The sequence below is a fragment of the Lepidochelys kempii genome, chromosome 6, assembly GCF_965140265.1.
Source record: "Lepidochelys kempii isolate rLepKem1 chromosome 6, rLepKem1.hap2, whole genome shotgun sequence".
In the NCBI taxonomy this organism is placed as follows: domain Eukaryota; kingdom Metazoa; phylum Chordata; order Testudines; family Cheloniidae; genus Lepidochelys; species Lepidochelys kempii.
Window position 1 is genome coordinate 77038328 of NC_133261.1, and position 18280 is coordinate 77056607.

Sequence of the window (18280 nt, forward strand, 5' to 3'; positions counted from 1 at the left end):
CGGATTTCAGTGCTGGAACCCTTTGGGCACACCACAGCTGGATCTGTCCCTTAGTGAACTATGAATTGTGCCCAGGGTATCTGAAAGGATCAGCTAAAGCTCCAAGATGAACACCACTTTGTTTTTCTGGCACAATGGAATTTTCTACCATGAGGGTAAAGCTCATGCAGGAAACAGAGCTTTCTTGGGGGCCAGCCCAAGACTGTGGAACGAACAACCCCAGAAACTAAGAACTATCACAAACCTCACTACCACCTATGGTAAGTAAAGACCTTGCTTTCTCTAACATCAAGCAGTGTATGTATGTGCCTGTGTATGTGCCTGTGTGTATGAGTCTGTGGGTGTAAATAAATTCCAAAACAAAAACACTCCTCTGCTTATACTTAATGCTACAATATAGTCACGGAGGTCATGGAAGTCACAGATTCTGTGACTTCCAAAGACCTCCATGACTTCAGCCAGCCCGGGCTGGGAGCTGGAGGGTTTCCTGCTGTGGGCGGGAGGTGGGGAGGACCCCCACAGCTCCCAGCCGCCATGGGCAGCAAGAGGGACTCTTGCAGCTCCCAGCTACTGCGGGTGGCAGGGGGAACCCCCGGAGTTTGGAGCCACCAGCGGAGGGGGATCCTGGAGCTTCCAGCCCACCCGCAGCTGCCCAGGCTCTTCATTATATCATGGATATTTTAGTAAAAAAGTCAGAGACAGGTCACAGGCTTCCGTTAATTTTTTGCAAAAAGAAAAGGAGTACTTGTGGCACCTTAGAGACTAACCAATTTATTTGAGTATGAGCTTTCGTGAGCTACAGCTCACTTCATCGGATGTTAATTTTTTATTATTGCCCGTGACCTGTCCATGACTTTTACTAAAAATATCTGTGACAAAATCTTAGCCTTACTTATACTTCCCCCCAGGGGAGAGGATGAGAGACCAAACATGATTTGGCCCAGCTGCCTCTCTATCATGACCTGTTGGAGGAGGTGGCTGAGGTGGACAAAGAGGGGGATGGAGATCCTTGCAGGTAGGGACCCAGCTCCCCAGAGGGCTCGCCCTGCTTGCTGCCCCAGCTCCACATCGAGTACCGCCACCCGGGCTTGGCCCTCCTAGCACTGGTCTCACACCTCACCCAGCTGCAGCTCCACCTCTGCCAGGTGGCGTGGGCCAAGCCCTCAGGGCAGCAGCGGCGCCTGTGCAACCTGGATGACTTTGCCTTCCATGGTTGCCTGGCTGTGCCAGGGATGGGCTCGAGGAGGCCCCAGCGAGTGGCGCCAGGGGGAAGCTGGGGTTTTTACCTCACGCAGGGTGCATCTCTGGGACAGGGGAGCCCCAGCATTGCAACTCCCCCACAGGGCCTCCACGGGTCTCAGAGATGGGGCCAGCTGTAGGGTGCAGGGCTCATCACCCCAACCCTGCCCTGGGGATTGAAGGAATGGGGATGGGGTAATCCAGCTCCTATTGGAGGGTGACGGACTCTGCTGCCAACTTAACATCAAACCAATTACAAAACAAGAGTTTAGGTCCAGCACAACCCCCAGTTGACCACTCAGCTGAACCCCACACACCTCTGCCCCAAGGCCCGCTTGACTTGCAGACCCACTACACCTCAGCCTTGAGGGCACCTGTAAACACACCTACATCTGCCTGTCATGATGGAGGGTTGGCTGGGCCAAATTTGAATGGCATTGTGACCCCATGCACCATGCTTCTCAACTATTGTAAGGGAGTAAGGGGGCCACAAGTAAAAAAAAAATGCTCAGGAGAAGTATGATTCAAAAAAGGTTGAGAACCTCTGACTTAATGCACTATTGGAAAGTGCTCAGATACTATGATGATGAGCATGGTATAAAGAATCTATATAGAATAGAATAGAATAGAATAGAATAGAATAGAATAACCTGTTTTTCCAATAGGGCAGGGATTTGGAGGGTCAGGATAGCCTTGATCTTCACTGAAATCCTTTGGTATATTATCTCCTGTCAACTCAGCCACAATATTTGGGATATTGCCATAAGGACCCAAGTGCTGAAGACCTTCATGAGCACCACCTAATGAAGACAGATTTATGCACATAATATTACAAGGTTAAAAGTAAGATTTTGCTTTAGTTTTTCCAATAAATCCAGGCCAAGATTTTCAAAAAGAGAGCCTCATTCAGGCTTCAAATCCCACTTTTAGCACTTCTTCAGCACTTTTGAAAATTGGGCCACTTAGATCCTAAAAATGGATTAGGAAGCCTAACTTCAGGCATTCATATTTGAAAACCTTGGTCCATGTTTTCTGTAAATACATAAGAGATAGTAGGAAAATACTGAAACAAATATTTAATGTTCAAACAATAGTGGAACTTAAACAAAACACCTTTACTGTACTGTAATCTTCAGCTACAAATGATATCGTTCACGACAGAGAACAGTAATCATGTTGCAGGACAGAACTGTGCCAAGAAGACAAAGTTAAAAAAGAAATAGCACTGTGTGTACAGTTTGAAGATAAATTCATAAATTCAGCTGTATGAAAGGAACTCAGATGTTATAGTACAGCTGGTTATATACACACCACAACTAAAAATATATTTGTGCCTCTAAATAATTCTTAACACTGAATGTAAGTGCTTTCCTAAAGTAACAGAAATAAAAGTGAGTAATAGCCCAAATTGTTAATAGAAAATGTGTCTCATCCCCTGAGAATGAGGAGTTTAAAGGGGCAGCCCTGTGCCCTAACGCCCCGCTTTTGCCCGGAGCAGGCTGAGGCTGGAGCCTCCTTGTGGTGGATGTCCAGTGCAGGTACTCCACAGGAAAGGTATACAGTGACCGGATAAAAGGCTTGGAAAAGGACTTAAAAAGGGTTTTTGGTAAAGGAGCGAACAGGGGCAGTTGGGGACTCCTATGATTGGTACAGCAGGGAGCCAACCCCACATTATTATAGCCCACCTTAACCCTCCTAAGAGGGAGTAGGGATGGATGGCAAGGTCCCAGCCATAGATTTGCTAGTGGGACCTGGATGGAAAAAGAAGGGGAGCTGATAAAAGCCACCCGGGTAATTATGGGAATAAACATGGGGTTACCTGCACTGTACACTTTTATCTGCCGGATAGTCCCAGACATCTAATAATGAAGTTGCGGCCTGATTAAATCCATGTCAAATGTCTCCTGTCCTTCTTTTGATATAGCCAGACAACTACAGAACCACATAATCAATATGTGATTGTACATTAATGTATGCTGTTTGGTTCACAATGGGGCAATCTTGCAGATACAAGCATATCTATACTTGTACATGGTTCAGACCTCTTGGCACCGAAGCTCTGTCCATAAAGGAAACAGGTATTTAGCAGGCTCCAGTGTGCTAAATATATATATATATATATAATTAACATTTAAACTGACTGCCAAACATTCCCTTGTCTGAGTACAATGCAATCTTTAATATTAATATAAAGGATTGTTGCCTTTCAGTATCAGTAGTCAGGGTTTTTTTCTTCTTTCCAAACGATTTTCAGATAATTGCCCCTGTTCTAGTACCATATTTTTGCACACTTGAGTGATTTACTCATGTTTGCAAAGTTAATTCCTTTTAAACCATGATAAATAGCATATCCAGCAAAGACTGAAGTGATCAAAATGAAGTGCTGTGAGTGTACCAGACAGATATTTTATGTACAGTAATTCACAAACTGCATTAATTTAAGCACTGTAATATTGTTGATTTTGATAAACACTTTACAGTTACATACAATGGAGCTACAGAGTCACAATAATGTGATATAAACATATACACTATCATCCAGGAAAGATAGTATAAGACTGCTCTCTTGAACCTGGTACTCACCAGGAGTTAAAACAAAGGAAAATAGACCAAATATCAGAAAATCACTGCTTATTGGTGAGACCTATTACACTTCCAAGGGAAGCAGTGGAAACACCATTGTTTGAGTCATTGGACTGGACAAAGCGCTAGAAAAATATGCTATAAACCATAGGGAATAATCTGGTACTGAGAGAGGAATGCACCAGATGAATGTTTAGTTCTTTTCCATCTCTAATTTCTGTGGACTGATTTCTACCACAGCCCTTTAACAGTCAGAATAAGTCAGATCTGCTTGCTTGTATTTTATTTTCTTCTACAGGATGCGCAAGCAGAACATTGCTTCAGGTGCCCGGGGTAGAGGTCTATATATATTTATATTTAAATTCAATTTCAAATGCTGCATACATGCAGCTAGATGCTGACACTGGTATTTGTTTGGATGCGGCCTGGATTGGCACAAAAGAAATGCAATTTTGGGAGTAAATCTATTTCCCTGCTGCTGCCGCCATTGCAGCTAACGCTGGTCAGAAAATTTCAACAAAAACTAAACTGATTAAAAACAGAAAGAAAATTACACAATTTTGCCCCATTTTTCCAAAGAACTAATTGTAACACACTTGCTGGGAGGACAGAATAACCACCCTGCTCTAAAAACAACCACAAAGTGCAACAATTTCCCCACTGTGCTGCCCATCTACCAGTAGCACAGCCCAACTGCATCTGCATCCTTAGGAGCAATGACCCCCGTCAATTACAAACAGGGAACACTGCCCTCAGCTGAGTCAATTTAACAAAACAAGTGAGCAGCAGACTTTCATCATCTTCACTGAAACTTCAAAAATTCTACATTAATTTTAAAACAAATAAAGGGGATTATTAAAAAAAAGAGGTGGTTTGGCCAGTGTTAGAAGAAAGAAAGAATAAACAATAAAACAGATCATGAATACCAGTGGTGAGTAAATATCCCAGATCCCACATGAAAGCCGTTTAAAACCTTTGCTCCCAAACTCATGTTAGCCACTCCAATTTTTGTGTGTGTTTTTAAACCCGGCAGGGCAGATTCTTGAATGTGTCCAAGCTCTGCACAGATGCACTGAGAAGGGGGACTGTCAGGGAGCTGCAGCTCCATGGGCCTGAGCTACTTAGCCCCAGTGCAAATTAGAGTTACCAGGGAGCAGCTCTAACTTACACACTGGTGTAAGGTCCCTGGGGAACTTTATGTTAGTCAAAGATCAGGTGTGTCAGAAGTCTGCTCTGTCATACTTCCTCCCCACCATCTCCCACACCTCATCAGAGATGGGAGGTGACAGGGAAGGAGGCAGCTATGCTGGAGAAGAGTTCCCTGTACAGGGGAAATTCTTTACTGGCCATTTCTGGCTGTTTTAGGTTCATGTAGATGTGCAAAGAGTACCTCCTACGTTAGAGAATCTGATCCTGCATGTATCATAATAAATAAATAAAATAAATAAATAACAATATCTGAGACAAATGGCTTGGTCACTATCCCACTGGTTTCAGTATACCCCTTGCAAGCAGTTTTATGGATCAGGAGTGGCTCTCCTGGACTGTCTTTTCTCTTTGAGGAATTTATCTGGCCTGACTGGATTTTCCTTCTCTGGTGTGCTGGCAGGCATGCTTTTAGAAGGAAAAACAAATGTGAACAAGAGTGATCCAGTGGATATAATGTACTTGTACTTTCAGAAAGCCTTTAACAAGGTCCATCATCGAAGGCTCTTAAGCAAACTAACCACTCAAGGGATAAGAGGGAAGGTCCTCTTATAAATCAGTAGCTAGTTAAAAGATAGGAAACAAAGGGTAGGAATGAATTGTCAGTTTTCACAGTGGAAAGAGCCCTTAAGGATCCATACCGGGCCCAGTGCTGTTCAACATATTCATAAATGATCTGGAAAAAGGGGTAAATAGTGAGGTGGTAAAGTTTGCAGACAATACAAAATTACTCAAGAAAGCTAGGTCCAAAGCTGACTGTGAAGAATGACAAAGGGATCTCACAAAACTGAGTGACTGGGCAACAAAATGGCAGATGAAATTTAACATTGATAAATGCAAAGTAATGCTCATTGGAAAACATAATCTCAACTATACATAAAAAATGATGGGTTCTAAATTAGCTACTAGCACTCAAGAAAGAGAGTGTGGAGTCATTGTGGATACTTCCCCGAAAACATCTGCTCATCTGTGCAGCGGCAGTCAAAAACATCTGTGCAGCAGCAGTCAAAAAAGCTAACAAAATGATAGGAACCATTAAGAAAGGGTTAGATAAAACAGAAAATATCACGCCACTATATAAAGCCATGGTATGCCCACACCTTGAATGCTGTGTATAGTTCTGGTCACCCCTTCTCAAAAAGATATATTTGAATTGGAAAAAATACAGAGATGGGCAACGAAAATAATGAGGGGTATCGAACAGCTTTCATATGAGGAGAGATTAAAAGATTGCTCAGTTTAGAAAAGAGACGACTAAAGGGGGATATGATAGAGGTCTATAAAATCATGAATGGTGTGGAGAAAATGAGTAAGTGTTATTTACCTCTTCACATAACACAAGAACCGGGGTCACCCAGTGAAATTAATAGGTAGAAGGTTTAAAATAAATGTAAGGAAGTTTTTCTTCACACAGTGCACAGTCAACCTGTGGAACTCATGGCCAGGGGACGTTGTGAAGGCTAAAAGTATAAATTGGTTCAAAGAAGAATTAGATAAGTTAATGGAGGATAGTGGCTATTAGCCAAGATAGTCAGAGAAGCAACCTCATGCTCTGGTTGTCCCTAAATCTCTGAATGCCAAAAGCTGGCACTGGATATATGTGGTTAGAAACGTCAACCTTAATCCCTAGTATTTTGGAATATACAGTAGTGCCTAATCTGCATCATCTGTGCCCCTTAATTTACATAGTACACCCACCAGATTCATTCCCTCTGGAGGATATAAGCTTCTTTTAACACACAAATAAGATGGAATGCTACTGTTCTAAATCAGTACCTTCCTAATATAATTCAATGAGAACTGTGACTATTTCACACAAACTTATCTCTGTAACTGAGTGAAAAATTGATCAGCTTGTAAGATCTTCAGGGACCTAGGCTCAAATTCATCCTATCTTAAATTCAGGCATAGTTCAAACAGGTAAAAGTCCCAGTAGGTTGGGAATACTTCTGGCTTGAACTACACTTCACTTTACTCCATATTTTATTTTCACCTCTAAAACACTCCTCACACCTATGGGCTATAGATAACCAAACAAGTGAGCAGTTCAGTGAATTTCCACCCTTTTGAAACAGAGATCAGCAATACACTTGGAACATCAGCCAACTAATGGATTTTATATAATGACAGAATTATCATTATTATTTCTTATAAATATAGCAATGCTAAAAATGTGCTAGACATTTTAAAGACAATTTCTTGCAGGTAAACATGAGGACAAGGTCCCTGGCCAGCATTCCTTAAAATCCCTGATCCTGAAAACATTAAATCAAGCATGAAACTTTACTCCTGTGAGTAGCCCATTAAATTCAGTGTAACGACTCACAGAAGTAATGTTATGCACATGCTTATGTGTTTGCAAGGCTGGGGCCTAAATGGTCATCATACAGACTGGAGCTGACATTTAACATGCCAGGATGGTGCAATGATTTTTGTTTGTTTGGGTTTTCTGGGTCATCTATTTAGCGAACACTTCTTTGAAGGAAGGACTAGAGCCTGCAAGCCTCCCCAAAGTAGTGTTTTAATGAAGAAAATTGAAGGATGAGACAGTGGAGTCAAAGTGGACTGAGTCAAGACATGGGTCCTCCATGCACATGGAGAAAAGTGCTCGCAGCTTTAGCACTTTAGAGGCCAGAAAGACAGTGGTTAGCATTGTGGATTGGGCAGAATGAAGAGACTTGGAGAAGAGGGTATGAGGAGAAAGACAGAACACGGACGCTCTTTAGTTCTGGAATGGGAATGTTGGCCATTGCACATGGTGGTACTTCACAGCCTCAGAGGGACAAGGCTATGCCTTCCCTCCCCTTCATTCAGTGGCTGAGCACATGTTGCTCATTTTTGAAGCAGCAAAAAGGACACTACAGAGTGAACTTCCCATAAGAAGCGCAAGCAGAATGGCTCAGAACACATCCAATTGACCGCCACAGCTCCACTCCTCATCATAGCACAGCCAAGAAAAGCAAGAATTTATTTTACTGTTAGCCTTTCTCAAACATTTATTTTACAAAATAAATAAAAATGACTTTCTGTATAGTAAATTATCCTCACGTGTATGGGGGAGAATGAACATGAATGAAAACCAGACATAAAAGGTATAAAATCCTGCAATGCACGCCGAAGGGCTTAATTTGCTCATGTGAGAGTCAGATATTACAACTGTCAGCAGGGATAAGCCACCCTATAAAGAACATTGATCCCTCAACAGCTCCCTTTGTTACATTTCATTTACTTCTGCCTGTCTCTTCAAGAATGAATACTTTACTTATGTAGTGGTTTCCCAAATCCCATTCAAATAAGTCCTCATCTACTACATAGATAGTTACTTCTAACCCTTAAAGCACTCAGACAGATTTTTTAAATGATTTTGTGGATAGTATTGAAACTGTAGAGGTATGTTCACGTAATCCTATCACATAAAAAACCCACTCTGTTTATGACCTGCTGTTAAACAGCAGCTGCCACTTTGTCTTCTAGGTTCCCATGATCTTGGGCAAGTCACTTAGCCTCTTTATAGCAGTTTCCTTATTTGAAAATAGCAATAATGATACTTTCCTACTTCACAGAGAGTTTTGGGAGGATTGACTCACTGATGGTTGTAGAGCACTTTGAGATCCTTGGATGGAAGGTGCTATCTAGGGGCAAAATATGATGTAACTGAGTAACTGGAGGGCATGGATCAGTGCTCATGTTGTGCTCCCCGTCAGTACCCGGCCCAGGCCGGGGAAGCTAATGATTCACCCAGCGGACCAAATTCAGTGATGAATCCTGGTCACATGCCACCTGAGGCACATTGCTCATACACTAAGAAGAAGACTGAATTAACTAATGAATTCTCATTAATTAGTTCTTGCCACACCCTGTGAAGTAATCAGTGTCGACTCAGTTTTATAAATGGCAAAATTGATGCAAAGAGGACCACATTTTCTTAAATGGTTTCTAATTTTGGGTGCCTAATTCAGACATACAGGCCTGATTTTCAGAAGCATGAGCACTGGCAGTTCTCTGAATATCAGGCCCTGGCTGTCTTAAATTGAGCATCTGAAAAGAGAAGACGACAAAATTAGGAGTCACTTCTGAAAATTTTTGCTTACGTGACTTGCCCAAGGCCAAAGAGGATCAGCAGAAACGGGATTAGAACTCAGTAGTTCTTGGCTCTGTTCCTGTCCAGGTCTCAAACCACAGGAATAGGTCTTCCCTGTAATAAATGTATTAGGCCCAGATTCTCAAAGGTATTTAGGCATCCAACTTTCCCTGTAGTTCACATTTGGATATTGCATAGGTCTCGCTAAACAGTCTTACTATAATTTTTCTCTGTCTCTCTTTCCACTTGGGTTGTCCAAGATAGCCAAGGAATTTGAGTGTCTAGTGATATTACATGTTACATCCCACTGGGAGTTAGGCGCCTAAATACCTGGGACTCAGTTCCTTATTTTCCCATGACCTCATTATTCCCCAGTATGCATGAATGCAGGTATAATTTATTTTAATGCAAATTCTTCCAAGTGTCATGAGCCTCGTCACATATCAAGAGAAAGGGGATGTACATTCTACCCATAATCCACAGCGAATCTCTCAGTGTCATCTGGCTCCTAACACTTAATAGCTGCAATTTTAAAACATGTACAACATGTAACATCACTAGACAATCAAACTCCTTGGCTATCTGGGCCAACCCAACTGGAAAGAGATACAGTGAAAAAATATTGTAGGTATCTTTAGTGAGACCTATATAATATCCAGATGTTAACTCCAGTACCTATTTTTATAGATAAAAAGCACATAATGCCCCTTTTCCATTTTTTTGCCAAAGTTTTGGTATCCTAAATCCCACACCCAGATTGATTTGATAACTTCACTTACTGTATAGCCTCAGAAATTTTTATAAAATGGAAAGGAGAGAACAATGTCTCAGAGAAAGTTGGGCTTTTTTAAAAAGCTGAACAAAGCCCAGCACACTGACAAACATCATGTATGCTTTAACAAAATCAGTCCCACTATGATTGTAATTTTATGTCATATATGCAGCAGAAATCTCTCAACAAAAAGCAGATACAATAACCCAAATCCCAAGCTATGATGTGGTCTCTTTGCATCATGTTGACAGTTCAAAGTGGCCCTGAAGTGGTATAACTGGCTGTGGGAGGTCCACCCCAATACAATGACATGTTGCCGAATCCTACCCCTCCCCCAAATGCTAGCACAGGGAATGTCACTAGAGCAAAGAGGACACAGCCATAATATCCGTATGTCTGCTGATCTCCAGCTGTCATGTTCCCATAACCTTTGGGGCCATATTCAGCAGATGTAACTTAGAGTAGCCTAAAGGCTACTCTGAGTTATAGCAGGGGACCACCACACAGACAGCCCAGAATCAGAGGAACGCAAAGATCACTTTTGCATTAGTCCATGAACAAACCTGTCCATGAACAATATTTTTGGTCATTTTCTACTAAGAAAGGAATATTGTCCATGTATGAGAAAAGTAAGTCCTATGGTTAAGGCACAGGTCAGGCAAACTGGCACTGTCTGTCTCAGTCTTCCCATCTGTAAAATGTACAACAAAGAGTACTTCCCAGTGTGGGGAAAGATTAATTCATTAATATTGGTAAAGTGCTTCAGATCTGGCATTACTGAAGGGTAAAGGATTCTTTTTCTTCTAATTATTAATGTATAATATTAATCTGCATAGCCTATTTGTATACTTGTTTCAGAAGATAAGATTTCCTGCAAGGTACTACGTGACAAATTTAAAGAATGGGTTTTTACGTTAGATATTGAGCCGTCACTCAAACAAAAGCTTCTACCCTCAAAGGGTTGTTCAGTGGGTTATGTGACATGAGTTTGGTCGCCTTAAGCTTGAGATCAGTGGACAGATACCTACATCCCCCTCCCTTGCCCCAACACCCTCCCCCAAACAAACATTCAAAAACCAGTCGGAGAACACTTCAGTCTCTCTGGTCACTCAATTACAGACCTAAAAGTGACAATTCTTAAAAAAAAACAAACAAAACTTCAAAACAGACTCCAACGAGAGACTGCTGAATTGGAATTAATTTGCAAACTGGATACAATTAACTTAGTCTTGAATAGAGACTGGGAGTGGATGGGTCATTACACAAAGTAAAACTATTTCCCCATTCCCTCCCCCCCACACACACACACACTGTTCCTCAGACGTTCTTGTCAGCTGCTGGAAATGGCCCACCTTGATTATCACTACAAAAGGTTTTTCTTCTCCCTCCTCCCCACCCACCCCCCGCTCTCCTGCTGGTATTAGCTAATCTTAAGTGATCACTCTCCTTACAGTGTGTATGGTAACACACATTGTTTCATGTTCTTTGTGTATATAAATCTCCCCACTGCATATTCCACTGAATGCATCCGATGAAGTGAGCTGTAGCTCACGAAAGCTTATGCTCAAATAAATTGGTTAGTCTCTAAGGTGCCACAAGTACTCCTTTTCTTTTTGTGAATACAGACTAACACGGCTGCTACTCTGAAAACTACTCAAAAAACCCCTAGATCAGTAGTCTCTGCAGGAAGAGAAAAAGACTTAGTCATCAATGGAAACGTAACTATGTTCCTATCCCTGCAAAGTGGTCAGGTCAGACAGTGGAGAAGCTTTCACTTCTGCAGCTTATGCTGTACCTGTTTTGTGGATCCAAGTCTTCAGTCTTATAGGGCTGTCATGCAAGCACCTTTCTTCTGTACTACATTCACTCAAAACATTCTTTGAGGACAGAAAAGAAAATATCTATTGCTTAATATTTTGTTGTAAATGTGATTTGGCAGAGTAGGAGGCAGAGTGCTTCCCTAATGAAAAAGAAATCAGGAGGAGACAATTGTTTCAAAATTAAAATAAGACTTCAATTGTTCTTATTACTGTGAATGGGAAGCTATAAACCGCTCCAGATAAGCTGCTGGTGCCCCCATGTGCATAAATGTGGTTTTACTGTTCTCCTATGTGGGAGAATATAACTAGTCTGAAATGTTGATTAATTTGTACATAATGCCAGAACTCCAAAATTTTAAAATATCTTTTATCCTAAGAGTTTGCATGAATTTTACAGCTGTACCACCAAAACACAGATTGGTATTTCAGGGGAGACTGCATTGTCTCTTAGGTTGTAGACAGGAAAAGTGTCTTCCTCTTTGTTCTGGATAGCACTAAGCATATGATAATGTTTTTTGAAATGTTGGGGAGGTTTCCTATGTCCATATGTCATAGGAATGTTGTTTTGTTCAAATCTGATTAATTCGTTTAAATTATTATGCATTAATTCAGAGAGGATACCATTATTCTCCTGGTGCTGTATTTCCTCAAGTTCAGAGAGCGTTCATTGTATAATACTTCAGTAATCAATTAAAATGGTTATTTAAAAAACCTCAGTAAGACTTTCCTTTATTTTTTTCCACTTGCTTTCAAGTTTTTTCCTTAGCATACAACCCTGCTATTGCGTAAGAAGATAAGGTAACAAGGAGAGTTAATGGTAAATCTGAAAATGCCTGAGTGTTTATTTAATGTGGGATTATTATGCTATTTTGGATTCAGAGCACATCTGCAAAGAAAATCTGTTTGGTGGATTGCAAAGAACGTGTGGCTTCCTAGAAAGTTTAAAAGGTAACATAGAACTCTGATTTATTATACTACAGCTGCACTTATCCCATCACTATCATACAGGATCCATATGGCTTCTACCAGCAATCAGCATGCAGTGCACCATCTGCTCACTGATACATGTATGCTTGGAGTTAGATTTCTAAATTTTGCATTTTGTTCAAATTTACCCCAGTGGAATTTCCTGTTTCCACCATGCCAATGCAGCTTTCAGAAGTCTGCTACAGCGACACCTTAGTCCATATAATAAGATTCCAAGATTGTTACTCTTTCTGTGTGTCACTCAGAAGCCTTTAATGTCAGTTCAGTAAGTGTGAAGTAATGAAAACAGGTAGAAGCAAGGCTGAGAGCTCTTTTTGTTTAGAATATCACCAGGTTCAATCATCACTGAGATTCACAGTGTATTACCTGTGCTATAGAGTAAGTCCTTCTGAGATGCCAGACTTCCGCTACATTCTGATGCTATCATTGGTTTCCCATGACACCCTTCCTGCTGGGGCAGAGATAAAGAAGCGCAGGACAGGGCAGTAGCAGGCTGCAGCTACACAGAGCAGTAGGGAGTCTGTTACCTCATTGCTGTACATAGTTCCTTGTTCATAACAAAGGGCTTATCTTAACACCACTCTGCTCATCAGTACAATACTATATGGCACCAGGCACATGAGAAGGCACAGTGTGCTGGAAGACCCAGTGGGAGGTAACAGTGAAATGAATGCTACAGAGCCCATGCAATTGCACATAACTCCCCCACCAGCCCTGAGAATCAGAGGAAATGCTGAATATACCTAGAAATGGTTCAAACAACAATTTGAACCGTATATGAAGGCCACAGAGGCAAATCTGCTGCTTTTAACAGTGGCAGGCACAGAAGCCCTAGGTATGGTCTGTTTCAGAGTAACAGCCGTGTTAGTCTGTATTCGCAAAAAAAGAAAAGGAGGACTTGTGGCACCTTAGAGACTAACCAATTTATTTGAGCATAAGCTTTCGTGAGCTACAGCTCACTTCATCGGATGCATACTGTGGAAATCATCGGATGCATACTGTGGAAAGTGAAGACTTTCCACAGTATGCATCCGATGAAGTGAGCTGTAGCTCACGAAAGCTTATGCTCAAATAAACTGGTTAGTCTCTAAGGTGCCACAAGTCCTCCTTTTCTTTTTTAGGTATCGTCTGTGAAGATGGTAGGGGAGAGAGAGGAAAGCGTCACACAAATAATGAAAATGTTGAGGCTCATTGTATCCCTAGAAAAAATGTTACTTCAGAAAGATGTATGTTGAGAAAGAGAACACAGAATAAAGGGGAAACAATACTGGAGTTTGACTTAATACTAGAAAGTTTGTCCTGTGATTTCTGAATATTGAAAGTCTCTCTCATTAATGACCAGATTGTCCTGAGATGTAACAATAAAAAAAATGTTAACGGTTACTAAGGGAGGTGGATCTGACACTAGAAAGGGCAAGCAGCAGAACAACCACCCACCTAAAAAAACTTGGAGAAAGAAACAGAGCATATGACCAGGGCTGGCCTTAGGGAAAATTTTTCAGAGTAACAGCCGTGTTAGTCTGTATTCGCAAAAAGAAAAGGAGTACTAGTGGCATCTTAGTACTGTAGCTCACGAAAGTTTATGCTCAAATAAATTGGTTAGTCTCTAAGGTGCCACTAGTACGCCTTTTCTTAGGGAAAATGACACCCTGGCCGAATTTCTATTTTGGCACCCCTGGACCCTGTGAGCAACCCCCCACCATTGCCCCTGGCCCCCACAGCTCTCCACCCCACCTCATCACCTCTGGGCCCTGCTGCCTCCCCCCAGTGCTTAATTTGTATTGAAAGAGGCGCCAGGGCTCAGCCCCAGCATAAATTAAGCTGGGCAGCCAGAGAGCAGTGGCTGCTGGGTGGGCACCCAGCTCTAAAGGCAACGCCACTACCAGCAACAGCACAGAAGTAAGAGTGGCATGATATATAGTGTATTGTCACCCTTACTTCTGTGGTGCTGCTGTGGCTTGTAGTGCCTGGTGCTCGGCCTGCAAATCAAGGCAGGCTTTGCGCTGTCACATGAGGCTGCATCTTGCCAGAGCCCAAAGCCCTCCTGCAGCTCTTTGGCCACTCCTGGCTCACTAGAGGTGCCATTTCAGATTTGGGAGTGTGTGTCTGTGTGTGCGCACGCAGCTTTAACTGTGATTCGAGGGGCTACTTCGGCACCCAAAAACTAGGTTTTTTGCGGATAATAAATTAGAAATTAGCTGACAAAAACACTGTATTGAATTCCTATAGAAAGAAACGAAAAAAATATATGCAAACACCAATTAAAGCCATATTTTAAGTTTATATGTAAGTTTAGAACAGTCAGGAAATAATACAGGCAAGATATTCCCAATCGCAAGCCTTCAAGTATCTGTTCTGGAGCTTTAACACAGATATCAGAAACTAGGGCTGTCGACTAATTGCAGTTAGCTCACACAATTAACTCAAAAAATTAATGGAGATTAATCCGCAGTTTTAATCGCACTGTTAAACAACAGAATACCAATTGAAATTTATAATATTTTGGATGTTTTTTCTACATTTTCAAATATATTGTATTCTGTGTTGTAATTGAAATCGAAGTGTATATTATTTTTATTACAAATATCTGCACTGTAAAAATGATAAAACAAAAGAAATAGTATTTTTCTATTCACCACATACAAATACTGTAGTGCAATCTCTTCATCATGAAAGTGCAACTTACAAATGTAGATTTTTTTTTGTTACATAACTGCACTCAAAAAGAAAACAATGTAAAACTTCAGAGCCTACAAGTCCACTCAGTCCTACTTCTTGTTCAGCCAATCGCTAAGACAAACCAGTTTGTTTACATTCCCGGGAGATAATGCTGCCTGCTTCTTATTTACAATGTCACCAGAAAGTGAGAACAGGCATTTGCATGGCACTTTCATAGCTGGCACTGCAAGGTATTTACATCCCAGATAGGCTAAACATTCTTATGCCTCTTCATACTTCGGCCATCATTCCAGAGAACATGCTTCCATGCTGGTGATGCTCATTAAAAAAAATGTGTTAATTAAATTTGTGACTGAACTCCTTGGGGGAGAATTGTATGTCCCCTGCTCTGTTTTACCCACATTCTGCCATATATTTCATGTTATAGCAGTCTCGGATGATGACCCAGCACACGTTCATTTTAAGACACTTTCACTGCAGATTTCACAAAACACAAAGAAGGTACCAATGTGAGATGTCTAAAGATAGATACAGCTCTTGACCCAAGGTTTAAGAATCTGAAGTGCCTTCCAAAACTGAGAGGGACGAGATGTGGAGCATGTTTTCAGAAGTCTTAAAAGAGCAACACACTGATGCGGAAACTACAGAACCCGAACCACCAAAAAAGAAAATCAACCTTCTGCTGGTGGCATCTGACTCAGATAATGAAAATGAACACGTCAGTCCACACTGCTTTGGACTGTTATCGAGCACAACCCATCATCAGTATGGACACACATCCCCTGGAATGGTGGTTGAAACATGAATATTTAGCACACCTGGCACATAAATATCTTGCAATGCCGGCTACAACAGTGCCATGAGAATGCCTGTTCTTATTTTCAGGTGACATTGTAAACAAGAATTGGATAGCATTATCTCCCGGAAACATAAACAAACTTGTTTGTCTGAGCGATTGGCTGAACAAGAAGTAGGACTGAGTGGACTTACAGGCTCTAAGAATTTACATTGTTTTATTTTTGAATGCAATTTTTGGTACATAATTCTACATTTTTAAGTTCAACTTTCTTGAAAAAGAGATTGCACTACAGTACTTGTGTTAGGTGAATTGAAAAATAATATTTCTTTTGTTTTTTTACAGTGCAAATCCTTGTAATCAAAAATAAATATAAAGTGAGCATTGTACACTTTGTATTCTGTGTTGTAATTGAAATCAATATATTTGAAAATGTAGAAAACATCCAAAAATATTTAAATAAATGGCATTCTATTGTTGTTTAACAGTGCGATTAAAATAAAAATAAATAAAATCTGCTTACTTTCTCAGACACACTCAATGTTACCGCCATTAGCTACTCTATTTTAGTCAATTGTTTTTCACTCCACTAAAAACGTATTTACCTATTTTTAACATACGTGATTAAGGGTTTTTTTTCTCTTTTACTAAGAAGGGGGAATTTATATATCTAATTATTTTGGCATTTATGTTTACCGATCACAATCATGTACATGACTCACTGACATTTGACTCTATCATTACCATTAGTATCAGACTTGGAACCACATTGATTTTTGTACGCATTTTAAGTTATTTAACATATATAACTGAAAATAGGCAACTTTCATCTGCCCAGTGTCTAAAGTTATGTGTTTAGCTAATTGTTTTTAAACTGGCACTGCTAGGGTTTTGTACAAGCTAAATTTACATTCTAGAAAGATACTATTCGTTTATTGTACCATTTTAAATAATGAATGACAAAGCACAATATGGTAATAAAAGTAATAATGATAATTACTCCAGCCAGGACAGGTTAGGCATTTTAGAATTCACTACTCAAATAATTAAATTTAAGCATAAGAGAGAAACAAAATTATGAAATGCACAGGTCAGTCAAAAAACTAAAATAACAGTACTGTAATCCTTAACGAACTTTGAAAGAATAAAATTACAGAGAATATATGTACATTGCACATTTTGAAAGGAAGTACCAGGAAGTAACATCAACAATAATAATACAAGTGTGTGTGTGAGAAAGATTGTGTATGTTGGGGAGACTGTGTGTGTGTGTTAGGGGAGTGTGTGAGTGAGTGAAAGTGCATGTCTGTGAGAGACAGTGTGTGTTGGGGAGTGTGAGTGTGTGTCTGTTAGGAGGAGTGTATGACAGTGTGTGTATACTGTGTGCATGTGAGAAAAGGTATGTTGGGGAAGAGTGTGAGAGAGCGTGCATGTATGAGTCAGTGGCACCCTGACCCTGATCCCCGGCAGCAGCACCAGGTGGGGCGGGAGAAGGCCCAGTGCCCTGACCCTGTTCCCCCACAGAAGCTCTGGGGGCTGTAGAGGAAGCCCCAGCACCTGGGGCCCTGGGGCTGGAGGAGCTCTCGCTACCTGTCATGGCCTCAAGGCTGGGGGAGCTCTCGCTCCCCACTGCAGCCTGGGACTATGGCGGGGGGGATAGAGCTTCTCTGGTCTTGGGGCCACAGTGTGGGAGGAGAAAGTAGAAAATGGGTTGTGGGGCCGCAGAATGGGGAGGACCACAGGCAGAGGGGAGCGGAATGGGGGCAGGATCGCAGGCAGATGGTATGTGGAGGGGCCCCTCACTTGCTCTGGCCCAGGGCCCCAGGAAACCTTAATCCGCCTCTGGAAAGTGTGTGTGTGTGTGTGTGTGTATGTGAGAGACAGAGTGTGTGTTGGAGAGCGTATGAGAGACAGTGCGTGTTGGGGAAGTGTGTGTGAGAGACAGTGTGTGCGTCAGTACGCTGTCTCTTTCAGAAATCACTCAGGATCAGGAGCCTGAAGGCTTGTTCAGACTTCAGCAGCCACAGCAGCTCCCACTCTGGACCCAGAAAGGCAGCAGCACAGAGAGGCTCCCCATTTCCCCACCACCCCAGGGCAGTGGAGACCAGGTACATTGG

The 18280-nt window shown here is 41.5% G+C and overlaps 1 protein-coding gene across 1 annotated transcript in view; it reads right to left on the bottom strand.

Moving 5' to 3' along the window:
- LOC140913109 (neuroendocrine protein 7B2) overlaps positions 1-18280 on the bottom strand; it is a 96127-nt gene that overhangs the window by 26018 nt on the left and 51829 nt on the right. The window contains exon 3 of the mRNA XM_073348847.1: positions 1890-2039. Coding sequence (XP_073204948.1) covers positions 1890-2039 — 150 coding nt within the window. The remainder of the gene's footprint in view (positions 1-1889; positions 2040-18280) is intronic.